The 15818-nt window shown below is 38.7% G+C and overlaps 1 protein-coding gene across 1 annotated transcript in view; it reads right to left on the bottom strand.

Moving 5' to 3' along the window:
* SEMA3A (semaphorin 3A) overlaps positions 1–15818 on the bottom strand; it is a 173860-nt gene that overhangs the window by 103296 nt on the left and 54746 nt on the right. The window contains exon 5 of the mRNA XM_026071286.1: positions 188–307. Within this exon, the coding sequence (XP_025927071.1) occupies positions 188–307 (120 nt within the window). The remainder of the gene's footprint in view (positions 1–187; positions 308–15818) is intronic.

Below are 15818 nucleotides of genomic sequence, written 5' to 3'. Positions count from 1 at the left end.
GGATGGAAACACATGGAGGCTGTATGATTTGTCGGGCGGCACGTCAGCAGCGGCTTCGGCAGCAAGTCCTACAAGGTCCACCACCCAAGCCACAGAAATGAGGGCAATTTTGGCAGACAGAGATCATGGCTAAACAGCAATGACTGCAAAGACGAAAAAGGGAAATATATGTTTTAAGATATTTTACCTCAGGATGGCTTCCGACTTCAATATAGGCGCACACTGGATGAAAAGCCCCTGTTCCACAGGCGTACAAGTGCGTTTGATTATAAGCCTTAAGCACCTTGATGAAATTAGCACATTCTCTCTGTGAAGAAATGGGAGAAAAAAATATATATATATATCCACAAAGTTAATTCAAGCAGTGATTATGACTAATGGGAGCTTTTCTGTGTTGGGGATGCATGGCAGAAGGAACAGATTTTAAAGGTGTGATCATTTCATGCTGTTTATGAGCTTGTTTACCACTAGGCATTTAATAAACACCTTGATTGAGGATCTCATTTAAATATCTTTGGTTGTCATTTAATAAAGTATCTACCCCTGAAGAAAAGATTATACAAATAATTTTCCTGGGTTTTTTTTTGTTTTTTTTTTCCTTCAGACACTCTTCACCTTTATAATTAAGGTTATTGCTATGTTTGTAAGACAAAACCCATTTACGGAAATATGTCAGAGTGAAATAATGAAGAGAAATGGAGCAATTGCTTGCTTGTATTCAATTAAGTAACAATTAGAAAAAATGATGGGCCAGATGGAACAAGTTGATGAAAAATAAATCACTGATATAACATTTTAACAATAATATGCATGCTGTCTCACCTCTACTGTAAATGCTTAGGGGCCAGTTTTACAAAGACATATACACATGCTCATCTCTAAGGCAACTATTCACATCACCTAGACTATAAGCTTTGCAAGGTTTGGACATTCTATTTTCTACCTAAGTAAATTATTCACCATCAATAATTCTAGTTCTCAGCAATTAAAAATGTAATAGTAACACTAACAGTCCCTAGCAAAAATATTATCTGTAGTCTGTTAACAAAAAATGTTATTATTAATGCCTAATTTTATTTAAAAGGAAACAAGTCTAACCTGACAATCAGTGTCAACTTTTTCTGTTTATTTAATAGTTTTTAGTTCAATCAGGTTGAACAATGAAAATAAATATGTCAATGCCTGTGAAGTGTCAGTATACTGACACAATGTTACAAAAAATGGATTGCAAGTTGGAGAAGAATAAGTACATTGACATAAAATAGCCATTTCCAGTACAGTTTATATTAAAAACTAAGGAAACTTTTCTATGGAGATTTGGTGTTGTATAATTTTTACAAAGTATAAAAATAAATAAAAAAAAGATTTTCTACAAAGCAATATTATTAAAAACAAATTTTGCCTTTATTTGCAAATGGAAAATGCCAATCAGCAACAAAAAGCACAATTAGAGTAGTGGGAGAGGGAAGGAAGAGTAAAAAATTCTACTGCCCCATCACTTGCCAAAGGAAGTGATTTATCCCCAGGCCGGAGGCATCATTTTTGCAGGTGTCACAGCAGGCAGCCCTGTTGCCTTCTTCGGCAGGGCGCTCGGCTGCGCCTGTCGAAGAGGCTCAGGTCCCGTGGCAAAGCACCTTTTGAGCCACTGTCTTCACGGAAATCTCACTGACTGGCATCACCAGCCTCTGTAACTCGCTTGATAAATGAACCAGTGAGCTCCAGTGCAAAGCGAGGGCCCTGCGCAGTCGGAGGTGCGCCGCGGGGAAACGCAAGGAGCAGCCTTGCGCAGACAGAACGGTGCTGCCCTGCGTCACACAACGGACTGCACTGAAATGACACCGTCCTTCCAATTCGATTGCTTATTTGCACAGCAGAGAGTGGCAACGTATTAAAAAGAACACCCCAGAGAGAAGCGTGCAGCGTCATACCCTGCCCTGGGCTTACTGCTGACTACTTAAGCTTTCTTTCCCACCGAGATGGAAGAGAAAACACAGAGATAGTCGAGGTAATCCAGCAGGAAACTGAAAGACATAGAGGTGGATGTTACAAGGGGTCTCTCTCAATTCTTTTCATTCCGACCGTTCTTCACAAAAATGCCCGCAAATTCTGGTGCATGTATATTCTTCCTCCTACACATGTATAAACACGAATATACATCTATTACACACATTCAGAGACTGCCTTCCAGTGCCACAGTGGTAGAGTATTAAACAAATACGTGGAATAAATCATCAAAATTATGCTGTATGTTTATATATTGTTCTTAATACGGTTGTTCTTTGTTTTTTAATGAAAGAAATATGGAAAAACTTTATGAAAGGGTGTTATGAACTCAGTACCTTGGAGAGTAAAAATGAACAACTACCATAAATTCACATAACATTAAAAATGAATAAAACCGAAATGGATCCTTTCTTAAACTCTTTGGTACTCTGCGTTTCAGGTGGAACATCTTACTTTGACTCTACATAGTTTAAAAACAACCAAAGATTCGATCGTTATTCAAAGAATTCAGAATTTCCTCATTTTCTCACTTATGGTTACATCTGGCCAAATTGAATCTCACCACTGTTTCAGTGGCACTATGCTTTACCTTATCTGGTTTCGTTTATCATGATTTTAAAAATGTCTTTGTGGTCTACAATGCTTTATTGAAGTTTTTAGAAACTGTCTACCTGAAGAACATGAAATGCTAGAGGCCAGTGGACCTCTACCTTTTCAAAATTCTGGGGGTAGATGGGCTGAAAATACGAGCTAAAATAAGTTTATGGTGATTTCAGTGGAGCTATTCAGATTTACAGCAACATGGTACCTGACTCTATATTCATACACTAAATACTGTTTGACTGCTTATCTGTAATATACAGCAAGAAGGTATTAGATAGCTAATATGTTAAAGGTGAGATGGAGAACCATCTTTAGCTTAGGGGCAGACTCTTCTTCGGTTTCTATGGAAAGATATAAAAAATTCATCAGTTTCAACTGTATTATTCCAGATTAGCCTATGGCAGATAGGGGGGGAAAAAAGAAGAATGTAACTCTTTCATAGACCTATTTTTCCTTCAACTGTTCAGGATTTATTGTAATGTAACTACGTCAATACCAGTAGAGTTACTCCAGATTTGTATTATATCTCCAAAAGCAAATTTGGCTCGTTCTTCCCTGCTTTTAAATTCTCCTTAATTCCTTGCACAACAGATTTTTACTATAGATATCTGAGAAATACACAGCCTAGTTAAACAAGGGGGAAGGTAAATACTTACATTAATAAACCTTTGACAATAACAAATAAATGTATATAAAATTTAATGTTCCTAGTCCAGCTAAAACTGCTAATATAGCTTCCCTGTGTTTTATAGCTGCATAAAGGAGCCATTAAGGTCTATTCAGTAAATTCTCACACACCTCCCTAACAGATTAAGTTTCTTTATATATTTTACACGATTGTAAAAAAAATAAATAAATAAAGGGGGTATTAAACCACAATAAATGACATCAAAGTAAAGTTACAGTTCTGATTTAAGCCCTTGTCAACTCAGGAAGTTCAAAGTGACGTTGCTGCCCGGCCTCCGAGACAACGCTATTCTCCCCAGAACAATAGCAATACTAGCACTGATTTCACTTGCCGGGTAAGCAGATCCTTCCCTCAGTCTAACCGGGCTTAAGCACAGCTGCACCGATATGCTGCGATGTGTGGAAACGTCGTCGTACCTGAACATTTGCAAGGGATATTCTGAGCTTAGCAAGAGTCTGCGCTGTGATGGTGAATATTAGGTTTTCCTAGTTTATGTGACACGAGGAAGAAAAGTTCCCCATAACTCTAAAATGTAACAGTTTTAAACGTTTTGAATGGTTCACTCCAAATCTCAGCATATATTAATGCCAAAGAAGATACTATTATCAGGTAAAGTATCTGTGCATTCAGGCGACCGGGCTCTCCCAGTCAGTAATTTGCTACGTGTGCCTTGGATAACCCCTTTCCTTTTTCGGTATCTATGTTTCCCTGTTCCCGTCCTCGCTACAAGGCTAATTCCCTGGCACTCAGACACCTCCAGTTGTGAAACCTGGCACCCAGCTCTCCTCCTCCCGACCCTGGTGATACGTCAGCTCGGCTAGAGGGCACCCGCACCAGACCTTGGCTGGAGGCCGGGCATGACGTCCTCTGCCTCTAACTGGGCTTGTCCCACTTGGCAGCAGGACCTCCCGTTGCCATGCCCTCGGGCCAGCACCTATTGCTAATGCAGAGGTCTACGCCAGCAGAATGAGGCAATACCAGAAATGTAGTATCTCAGCAAAACACAGCAGACGGGAGGAAATATCCACAGGAGGAATGGGACGTAACCAAGAGGTGGAAACTGCGATGAACAAATTGTCAGGGATTTTTAAGCACCGCTTCAGCACTGAGTTCAGCCCCATGGTACCTTTGCATCCACTTTCACTTTCCTGAGGAATGGCAAGTTGTTAAAAAATAACATATTCTGGACATGTTCAGACCATTTGAGTATTGTTCTTCCTAAGTAGAACAGTTGAAGGAAGAAAATTAATCTTTTTAAAGTTATTTTCCAGGTGGAGATCTTTTTTTCTTTTTTTTTTAATATGTGAAAGCAGTATGGAATTGGAGTTCAAAGTACTTCTAGTCTAATAATGTGAATCAAAATGAACGCAAGTTTTGCAAAGTTCTCCACAGGCAAGACAGTATAACCACGTATGTTATGAAAGTATGTTATGAAAATACATCCTAAAGAAGAGGAGCACTGGAATCACCCTAGTGAATCACTGTGAATTCTTCCATCTACTAACCCTGCTTCTCGCAATGGGTCGTTCAAAATATCAGGTAAATTTTCTTGTCCATGAAAAAGCTAAACACTAGTTTATGCCCTAAAGCATGAGTTTATACATATACATATACAGCAGAAAACGTAAGTGATTGCATATGGCACAGCATGATTGAGGTAGAGATTCAAAGACAAAATTAGGTACATAACGTGGGAGTAACTGCAGGCCTCAAAACCCCCATTCATTTATCTTGCCTAGTCCTGGAGAGGATTAATCTTCATTTATATTTCAATAAATGGTATAAGGTTTCCCCAAGAGCTGAAGTCCCTGTGCAAAAGCAGCTCTATTTTAAAATCCAAGCAGCTAAGCCCCTACATCATGCCTGAGATCTCTTAGCATAACCTGTGAGGTCTCTCTCTCTCTCTCTCTCTCTCTGTCCTGACTAGGAGAACTTCGGATTGCTGCTTTTTAACATTTTTGCTGTATAACTTCTGCAGCTGGTTTTGTAAGCAGTACCATGATGGCATGATTGCCAACATTTAGAGCACGGCCGAGGGATCGGTTCCTGCTCCTGCCTGGCTATGCAGTAATGCTGTGGTTAAAGCACTTGCCCCAAATGCTGGGCACAAGTCAGTTTGTTTCTCTGCTCGAATTAACTTTCATCTGTACCTTTCAATAAAGCCATGCACATGCCATAAGTTATTCCGGACTGGGCTGGCATATGAGGCAGGAGGATTTCCAGTTGAAGCCAATCTACCTTGCATACAGGAACTGAAGATTAATTTGGCCTGCTAGAAGAAATATTGCCCCAGAAGCTTCTTGTTGGGTAAGAATAGAGTTTTGAGTAAGAAGAAAGTTTTAACTTCAAATACACTCGTAGGTGTTTATGTGATGAGCTCTCTTCTGCTTCTTCTAAGCTTGATGGAGGCTATGGAGTTCAGATCCTCAGCTGCAGATGCTGACAGTTGATTGAAATTAAAATAGATAACACAGTTTGCATCACATTAAGACACTGCAGCCAAAGCACTAACCTCACTGCAGACAAATACTACTATATTAAGCTCCTATTTGTAGTACAAGTTGAGAAGTTATTAGCCACTGACATGCAGAGTGTGAATTAAAGTCATATACGCCCAGCAGGTCTGTACACAGATCTTAACTTTATATTTTAATTCCAACTATTATAAAATGCACATAAGAGCGGAGTGGCTGCCTTGAATAGAAGTTAAAGTGTTAATGAAGCTTTCCAGCAGGGCTCCCACCACATAAAGATCAGTATGTGTGACTTACTAACCAAACATACGCATTTATTTTTTAAGAAGTTCCCAGTATTTATGTATCAAATTGATAGAAGGGCTTATGCAGAGAGAGATTAGCCTGAAAAAATAAATTACAAAGAAAATGTCTGCAACCAAAAGCATAGGAGCCAAATGCAGAAAGATTGAAAAACAAACACTACAGATATGTAACACTGATTAGGCTGTGTTATGCAGACTTTTCCCGGACAGTTACAAAAATAAAGTCCATCCATCTGTCAAAACATCTGCTCTGTGTATGAAAATTAAAACAGAATTTAGGTGTTTTTTATGGGTTTCCAATAATTATCTCTCCTACAGAAGCCCGGAGCTCACATCCTTCGATCTGGATTACTGACAGAGCAAAGCGTTTTTAATGGCATCTTTTTAAGTGGAAGTTAAAGGGTAAGTCCCTGTGGCACCAATACCCAGATTTTCTCCTGATTCAAAAGAAGTTCTTTCTTTTTTCTTTCTTTTTTTTTTGAAACACCATGGATATCCATAACTGTTTCTCAGATATTAGAGCAAATGAGGATGGCCAGATAATGCAGGGCGATAAGGAGAAGGCTAAGTAATCCGTTACGGTATCATTAGCTTCAATAGGTTTCTGCTGATTTACTCCCGATAAGGATCTGACCCTGAAATACATTCTTCCTTTATTTCAACCCTCCCACTTAGCCAAGTGATTAAAATATCAGAAGGTTTTGTCTAAACTGGATGGACAAGGGGATTTAAAACTATCATCTAACAGCTGGATAAACAAAACAAATATGTGTTTTGTCTTTCAAAGCAAAGTGGATGGACAGTTTCCACATAAAATCCCATGCATGAGTTTAATTAATATGTTTACTTTTTTCTTCTTCTTCTTCTTCTGCCCAATTAGTTGAATTCTCGAGTGGCAAGGTCAGGGATATCCATGGAGAATAAGTAATCCCTGATATTACTGCTGTCATTCAAATTTATCACACTGCTGAAAGATGTTCCCGGCTTATCAGGGAGCTTTTTCACTTCTTTCTTCTGTTAGTGGGCTATCGCCAGCGGCAATCAGTTCAGTCTTTTTCAGCATGCAGCAGCATTGTTTCAAGGAAAATATTTCTGGAGTGTTACTGTAATAAATATATGTGTGATTGCCTTGTACACAGATGACAGATTCTCAGATAGATCCTGCAAACATTTTTGCATGTCAGTAAGCACGTGCAAGGAAGTCCTCTTTAGGGTGAGCTCTACACTGCATATGCTTTAACAGCTCTTGCCACATGTGTGCAAATTTTTGGAATTTCCTTGTTCTCATTCTCTTCAAATGCAGTAAGATTATTTAAGAATGATTACTGTTTCTCTCTTTGTGTTATGGTAGCACTTAAAACTCTTGGTCAAAGAGCAGAGTCTGCTTAAACAGACACTGAATAAGCAGGGAACAAAGCAAATGGTTCCAGGCCCGTTAAAATGCAATGGTCTTTTTTTTTTTTTGGTATTAATATTTTATTTTATTGGAGTACACTGGCTGCTAACACTGCTATTAAGTTATTATGCTAAGTGCTGCATAGGCATTAACAGGAAAGTCTGCCAGTCCAAGGAGCTTTGCACAGGCTCTAATGGGGTGAGGAAATCATGCCTGGCACTTGTACTCGATGATATAACCTTCCAGCTCGACTTGTACGGGGAATTTTAGAGCGGGGGAGGCCAGCATTGCACACAGCTGGCACGAAAACATCTGCAGCCTATGGTTTACCACTGCGTACCTCTCTCAAAGGCCCTCGCTTTGGATCAATGGCTTAATTCCTTTCCCTGTTTTAACATTATCGTACCATACAATCAGCAGGATCAAAGTTTTATGGTCCTACTGTCTGAAAAAGATTGAGCCTGTAGCGCTGAGTGAAGTCAGCTGAGCAGCTGAAGTACTGTCTATATTACAGAAATGGATTTCTATTAACTTAGCTTTCAGGGATTACACCCACGTCAGTCAAAGTCTGTATTTTGGTATTGCATCACAAAAAAAAAAAAAACAAACAAAAAAGGAATTTAGACTATATCTAAGTGAACAAAATATCTAGTCTGTCTCGTAAATCTATGTTATTCTGTGGACTGAAACGAAACTTCTGAAGGCCTTCCCTACTTCAGAGCTTTGAAAAAGCTGACAGATTCTGAGATCCAGTGGCCCTTGTATTGGATCCTGATCTGGATGACTTGACCCATCTTGAGATGTCAGGAATGACACTATTCTTAGGCATGGTGACCACTGTGGACATTATAGAAGAACCCTTGATTAATTCCATATTTAGATTTTACTCTGCTGTTGAGCTGCACCCTGAGAAGTTTCAGACTGAAGCTGCTGATGAGGTTGTAGAGGTTGATAAGACATTTTTGGTTGCTCAGTACAGCTTACTGTAGTTCCAGTTATCTTCCCAATTACGTTATGCCTCTGATCTTTCCGATTTTTTTGTTATGACAAGAGTTCATGAGAATTTTTAAAATGTATAATTTACTCAAGTTGCAGGATGTCTGCATGAATTTAAACCTTTAAAACATTAAGTGAAGAAAAAAGAAGCCAACTAACAAAGCCTATAATAAAAAAGTCATTGAAAAAAACCAGATATAACCTAATTCTTTCAAGCCACAAAGCTGCATGCCATATTAGTAAATAGTTTTACTGTCAGCACACTTGTGCAGCAGATGGAAAGCTCCCTTGGTCCTTGCTTTGTGCTAGTGAGAGTGAAACACAGAAAGCCTGCCTACCTGCCTGCCTATCTTCCTATCTGTGCATCTTGTGGCCAATGCTGGTATTTGGTCCTTTGGCCCAGAGTTTGCCACTAAGATGAAACATGGAGGTACGGGACCCCTCCATAGGGTCTTTCCTAAAAACAGTCTTAAGCTAGAAGCCATTAGAAGAAGTCGCTAGAAGCCATTAGAAGAAGTCACTAGAAGCCATGCTTTAAAGATGCCTCCTTTGACCCTAATAACTGACTGTATCGGTTAAATAGGCCTTTGAATCTGGGGACTTTGTCATTAGCTCTAACCATCTGACCCAGTGATTGCTTAAGATCCCAAGAAGTTTCTCCAAATCGTTCTGCATTTGGTATGTCAAAATTATGAGCCATGTTTCACGTCTGTATATCTTCATTCAGCAGATGCAGCTAATAATCGTTTTGGACCTGTGAACAACTAGAGGGATGCCAAGAAAAGGCTGCAGCACTAAATACCTGGTTTAATGACTCTCTCATATTTTTGTACATCTGGTTAATGTATGGTTAACAAGACAAACCAAAGCTCTTTGTGGATGTAGTCCAACAAACAAGTGGGTTTTCAGGATTTTGCAGCCGCAATGCAGTTATTATACATTGAACCTTTCCATGGGTGTCAGCAAGCTGCTTTTCTTTTAAATTGTTATGCTTTTCAGTAGCATATACTACCTATGGCACAGAATTAATTGAAGGGACAGAAGACTACTCCATTAATAACTTGAAACATCATGAAGCCTTGAGATCAACGAGAAGCCATAACTTTTCTGACCATAACTTTAAAACACAATTATTTTTGCTCTGTAGAATGAAACTGTCCCGCATTTGGGGCCTGGCTTTATTAGCAAAGAAATAACAATACTGCCTAGTTTCAGCTCAAGCAGTCTCACCAAGCCCAGCAGCAATTTAAGTTGCGACCACAGTCTAGATCTAAAGAGTCTCTCTCATCATCTATCTCTTCTATCAGGGTGTGGGAACTAATCACCTGTCTCATGGAGTAATCAGATTGCACCCCACCTTTCCGAATGGGCTCAGCACCTGTTAATTGGGTGGGGTATATCAGACAAACAGGCTGTCAAGCCTGTTATATGCGCATAAAGCACTTAGACTCCATATCAGCCAGCTTGCCTTTATTCAGCATCAGGCACATCCTGTAATGACTTCCACTCACAGTCACCTAAGATAAATATACCAAAAACTTCCATGCTGAAAGTGGACATAAATGCATGAAGTGTTGAAAGGAAGCAAAAGAATGTTGCATCTATAAGGGACAGTTGCTTAACAATATGTGCACATGTAAATAAAGACACTATGAAGACCATGAAGTTACATGTTCCATAATGTGGGAAACCTGAAGTTTGGGAATGGACATCAAACTATTCTGAGACCATAGAGAGAAGCTGAAATGAGAAACCTTAAGTGACAGAAGCCTAAAATTACCACTTAATAAAAATTTGGCACCAAAGGCAAATTGTTGAAAGAAGAGTTAACTAAGTGATTTTGGTGGGGAGGAGGGAGATTCATGATGCATATATGGTAACCTGAAGTTTTGGAAGATGTTAATCAGGAAGGAATTATCCAAGGAAAAAGGAAGCAATAGATGATTTGTTCCAACACAGATCATATTGTTCTACCAGGAAAAGAAAAAAAGAGAGAAAGGTATATGTTATCTCTTTGTTTGCTGTTCTTAATTTTCTTATGCCGGCGTCTTTAGAATACAAAACTTTCTCTATACTGAAAAGATTTTTTTAAAGAATATGAAGATGTGGAAACTGAGCAAAGCATTAGCTTTGACATAGGAAATAATTACATATAATTTTCTTGGTTATTTTAAGAACTTTCTCTTTAACTGCTATTTAATTCTTTTACTCATTCCAGAAGAAAACAGATAATATTAGGTTTATGTGCAGCAGGGAGGAATTTAGTGAACTTATTGGTTGGTGTATGTACAGTACAACATGTATGCTATAAGATTACAGATAGACAATTAGCTGTGAACTAGCTCAATAAGGAAATAATGAGCACATCTCAAGTATATAGGAACAGTGATATGTGATCTTTGACAGTAGACCTATCCTTAAATTTTCAGCTAGCCTTCCTTTCATTAAAACAAAACAAAAAAAGTCTGTCTGCTAAAATAGAAAGAATCTGAGGCAAAATCAGAAAAAAAAGAGATACGTGCATGGCACTGAGAGAAAAGCTTTTTCTCTTGACTACTTGAGCTTCAGACTAAAGCCTTGAAAGAAAACAGGGACTATGCATATCCATCATTTTTACTAGTTATCCAGTTAATGTGTTTCTCTGGAAAGAAATGTACAAAGGATAAATTTACTCTGTCCATCCTGCAATGTAGTAAATCATAACAAAGAATTACTCAAAGTCATTTTAGAATAGTGATTGGTAACACAGCAGTAAATAAAAATAATTCTCAGACTTTGTCAAGGCCAAACTGGGTTCATGAGGAACATCTATTGACAAAAATGTTAAAAACATAATTTGGGGAGGAAATATTCCTTCTTTTCTCCTTTACTTCCCCTTTACTGTCTCTGTGCCTTTATATTTCAAAAACAAAAAAAGCCATTTCTGCAAGACTGCATTAAATCTGATGAATATTAGGTTTCTCTCAGAGGCAAATCTCTATAGTCACACCTATAAATAGAAAAATAAGGGAAAGCCAGAAATTGGAAAATTAGCTTTCTCCTTGATCTACATCAATTTGTTCACCATACTTAAAGACTTAAGTGATTCCCATGATACATACATGGGTAAAACATGAACTTTTGAAAATTCAAACTACAGTTTCTAACTTAATCATTCCTCTGTATAAGTGCATAAGTTATTACCTTACAGTAAATGATTAGCCTTAGTCAGTTCACATAAGGCAATATATGCAAGTGCCTAAATGAACACAAGCTGTAGCACCGATTTCTATACTAACTAACGATGAGACATAAATGAGGCTTTATGTTACTGAGTGTGCTATGGACTGGAGCTGGCTTAGTCAGAATTTCCTGGGTGGAAAAATGCCATTAGAGAGCTCCACAGGACTTTGAAGAACTCTAGTGTATTATATTCTTTTTTCACCATGCTGAACTCACCTCTCCTAAATGATGGAGTTGTAGGTTTGGGTTCCTCCCCCCAACCCCAGCCTATCTTTCTATTTTGTGTGGAGTCTATACAAAGCAGTTTTACACAATAACAATACTAAAGCAGCCCACGACTTATAAACTGGCCCACCCTGACCTCTCTCCCAAATGGTAAGCAATGACTTGGCAGTAAGGCATGCCCACGTTAAAAATCACAGACAAGGGTAAGGAGTGAGCAGATCCCAGGCTAATAATTTCTTCCACGATTGCTAACTGGGACAGGTGATATAGTTGAAAAGAATAAGCAGTGGCACTATTTGTCTACAAATAGCTCAGAAGGCACATTTCTCCTTGCTGCAGGAAAGTACTGAGAATAACTTCTGTCGCTCTCCTCACTTGAGGTCCATTGCTTTGGACTTCCTGCTCACCTTACCCCTTCCTGTTTCCTGAGGGCATGCACCTTTTCCCTTCCCCAGGCCAGATAGGGGGATTTGGGCAAAATCTCAAAGGATTTCAGTGCTTCGATGGAGACAAAGGGAGACAAAAAGGAGATGGTGATGGCAGTGAGGGTTCATGACAAAGAAGCTGGAAATCTGGCTGTAGATGTCCTGCAAAGGGAGATTTATGAAAGAAAAGCATGAACTTCTCTTTGGCATGTGCAAGGGGCCAGAGATTATTTGAACTATGCCCCATCAGATTAATTTAGCAGCAGGTTTTCTATAATCAACTGGCATTATATATTTAATTTTCAGATTCTCTCTTCAGATCTTTGTTTACAATAACACATGAAAGGAATTACTTTCACCTTGTGCCTCTATTTTCCCTAAGGCAACAACAGTAGTAAAATGAGTTAAGGGGAACAGGGCTCATTTCCAACTTCATTTTTCCAAGGTATCACCAGATATGGCTGATGGACTTTTGGTAAGTTACGTGCTGTTTTTTCTTTTCTGCAATCATAAAAATCTATAATCATTCCAGACTGAGGACTGTAGAAACCTTTGGAGTTGATAACACTCCTATGATTTAGGGAGGAGTTGGAAAACTTTAAGGGAAGCCAAAACTGAGACGATTTATGTTTTGGCCTAAATTAACTATTATCTTTAAGAAATGAGACTGTGAACTAAATTATAGACCTGAGATTCTATCCATCTGAGCCATAAGCTCAAAGATTAAGTGCAGCCACACTTAAACATAAAGAAGAATATACTGAATATGCCTGTATCATGTGCAGTTGCTTCTTTTTAACTGAGAAAAGGTTTCTACTGTGAGCCGATTCCATGTTACTACCAACGATTTAGCTAGTAAGTGGAATGACATGAAACTATGTTTATGGATCTGTTTGTTCATGTGAGGGAGCATATGGAAAAGCTTGCCTACTCTTTATTGTACCCAGTTGTATACCAACATTTAACTCCCACTAGAAAAATCCAGGGAAAAGCTGAGTTCACACAGCATCCAAAGCTTGTATAAGTCTATCTGTCCTCACGTAGTCCATCCTATGTGACTTCGTCAAAGCGAGCGTTGGAATTTTAAAGATTTATAGATATCAAAGCCAAAAAGGACCATTTTAACAATATAATTTGAGCTAGGATCTTTGAAAATGTCTAAATAAATTAGATCACACTTGAAATAACATCCTAAGATGCCCTTCAGAAACACATCTTTAAAGTCTTCAAGTCATGGACACTTCACCATATCCTTTAATAGGAATTTCTCTGATTAACTGTTTACCACATGAACTACTGTTATGGTGCCTCGGCCAAATCTGGTGCAGAGATATATCACCTAGACACAGTAGCCATCAGACAATGCAACTGAAAGTAGCCAAAACTTTTAAAACTTCAGTAAATTAATAGTTTAAGGACCAGATGAGCTTTCCAGTCAACAAAGTCATTTCCCTGTTCCTACCTGCAGAACTAACTAGTATTTCTGGTAACCTTTTGTAAATCATTCAAGCTTCACTTTGTTGTTTTATGATATCCCTGGAATGTCAGAGTGGAACCATAGCTGTATTTTTTTCACAATTGACTATTATTTAACCCATACGTAATACAGAGGTTGCCATGTGTTGCTGCTGGGTGCCAGGTGCCTGCAAGATCTTAAAAATCAAAATATTAAGGCTCACTAGTGAGGGATATAATGATGAGAATGTCTATAGTGTAAGGTTCAGTATAAAAATTCAGAAATATTGTGTAGAGGCACTGTCTTCTTTGGTCATTATCAACATCTGGTCAGCAATCACAAAGAATGTTCACAGAACTTATAGCAAGCAGAACTGATCAAATAAGAGAGCCTATTTAAGACTGAGGTCCAGACTAACAAGAAATCCTCGTTTAGTTGAATTACATAAGCAAATACCTTCTCTGTTATTAATAGTCACTATTTTTTCATTAATAAGACTACTTTGCTACTTGTCATGTTGTATACTGAGGATATGGAAGCGTACTGTAATACTAAATACTTGCATGGGGCAGTAATTATGATTTTATTCGAAAAACTCTCTCTGTTTCATGGGAAAGTGTAGCAGTTCACTTCTGTCAAAGAAGTCCTGCTGCAGGTATTGCATGGCGTGGGTAAGCCATTCAGCTTCTCCTCTCCTCATCTAACCCATACGAAAAAGAGATGCCAAGCATACTTTAAAAGGTTTATCTATCTATGCAGCGAGCAAAGCTTAACTAATTAACATATACTAAGCACTGGGAAAAAACGGCAATGAAAATGACTGCTTAAGGAATGAAGGGAAGTCATCAGAGCGAGGGGATTTTAAGGCGGCTGCGTGAACTGTAGGGAGCTTTGCAGACCTGCTCTGCCTGGATTGCCGTGACTGACGGCATCAGTTTAAGGAATCCCTCTGAAGGAGTAAAGACTACAGTAAATTACCTCTTATAATTACGAGAGGAAATCTCTCCGGTCGTGTCTGAGGTTAGTGGTGGGGCAAAGGCAGGGTCAGACGCGCACTGCAGCTGCTGCAGCGCACCTGGCCTATTAGTGGGGACTTGCATTTTCAGCACTGGCTTCCCCTGGAGATCAATAATCAAGAGAGTTTAAAAAAGACCCCAATATAAAGGTACAGACTATCATTTAATAAAAGTTCTGAACTATCACAAATGAAGAATATCTAATACCTTAGCAGTGGTACATGTTGAAAGCACTATTAAATCAAGTGCGTTTTATAAGCCACTTTATTTGTCCTCTATTTTCCTTGTTCTCTCTAATGAGAGGCTGTTGAATTATTTTTATGGCCTTTATATTTCACACTCCCAAAGAACTGTCAATGGCTTCAAGGAATAAATGAGGGAAGAATACTAAGTTTCTTAAATGACCTGTAATCTTTATCTGTAATTACAGTTAAAGCAGCTGCATTAAATACTTTGTTTTTAATGCATTGTTTAACAGCATGAACAGGCAGCTATAGATATTTAAAGATGATGACCTAAACACACAGAAATGCATATTCCATCTTTCTAGCTTGCCTACCACAACTGGCCCCACGTTAAATATGACCTATATTTTCTTTATTTCTCATCTACTCTTGTAGAGAAGTCTTAAAACTTAGAAAAACAAAACAAAACAAAACAAAAACCCTAACAACTCATGTATCCAAAAAATGTTTTCCAAAAATAGCTGGTACTAGAAATATTTTGCTGTACTACTGCTAGCTGCAGCTTGGGCTGCACTGTGTCCTGACGCTGTGCTCCTGCTCCACCTAGGTCTTATGTCCTACGGTCCTAGCAGGCAGCTAACGCACCAGGGTCATACACAGCATTGGAGCACCGCATTGCATTCACCTTTCCCTCGCGATCAGCAGGCGAAGCAGCCCTGATGTCAGAAGAAGCAAAAGATTACAGGTGTATAAATTTGTTACAGCACAAATAGTCCTCTCAAACTTACAGCAGCCAGAGGACACAGACCTGAACTTCCCAGAT

Source organism: Apteryx rowi, unplaced genomic scaffold (assembly GCF_003343035.1).
Source record: "Apteryx rowi isolate R43461 unplaced genomic scaffold, aptRow1 scaffold_108, whole genome shotgun sequence".
In the NCBI taxonomy this organism is placed as follows: Eukaryota; Metazoa; Chordata; class Aves; order Apterygiformes; family Apterygidae; genus Apteryx; species Apteryx rowi.
Note: the sequence above shows the minus strand (reverse complement) of the source record. Positions and strands in the feature narration are given on the sequence as shown.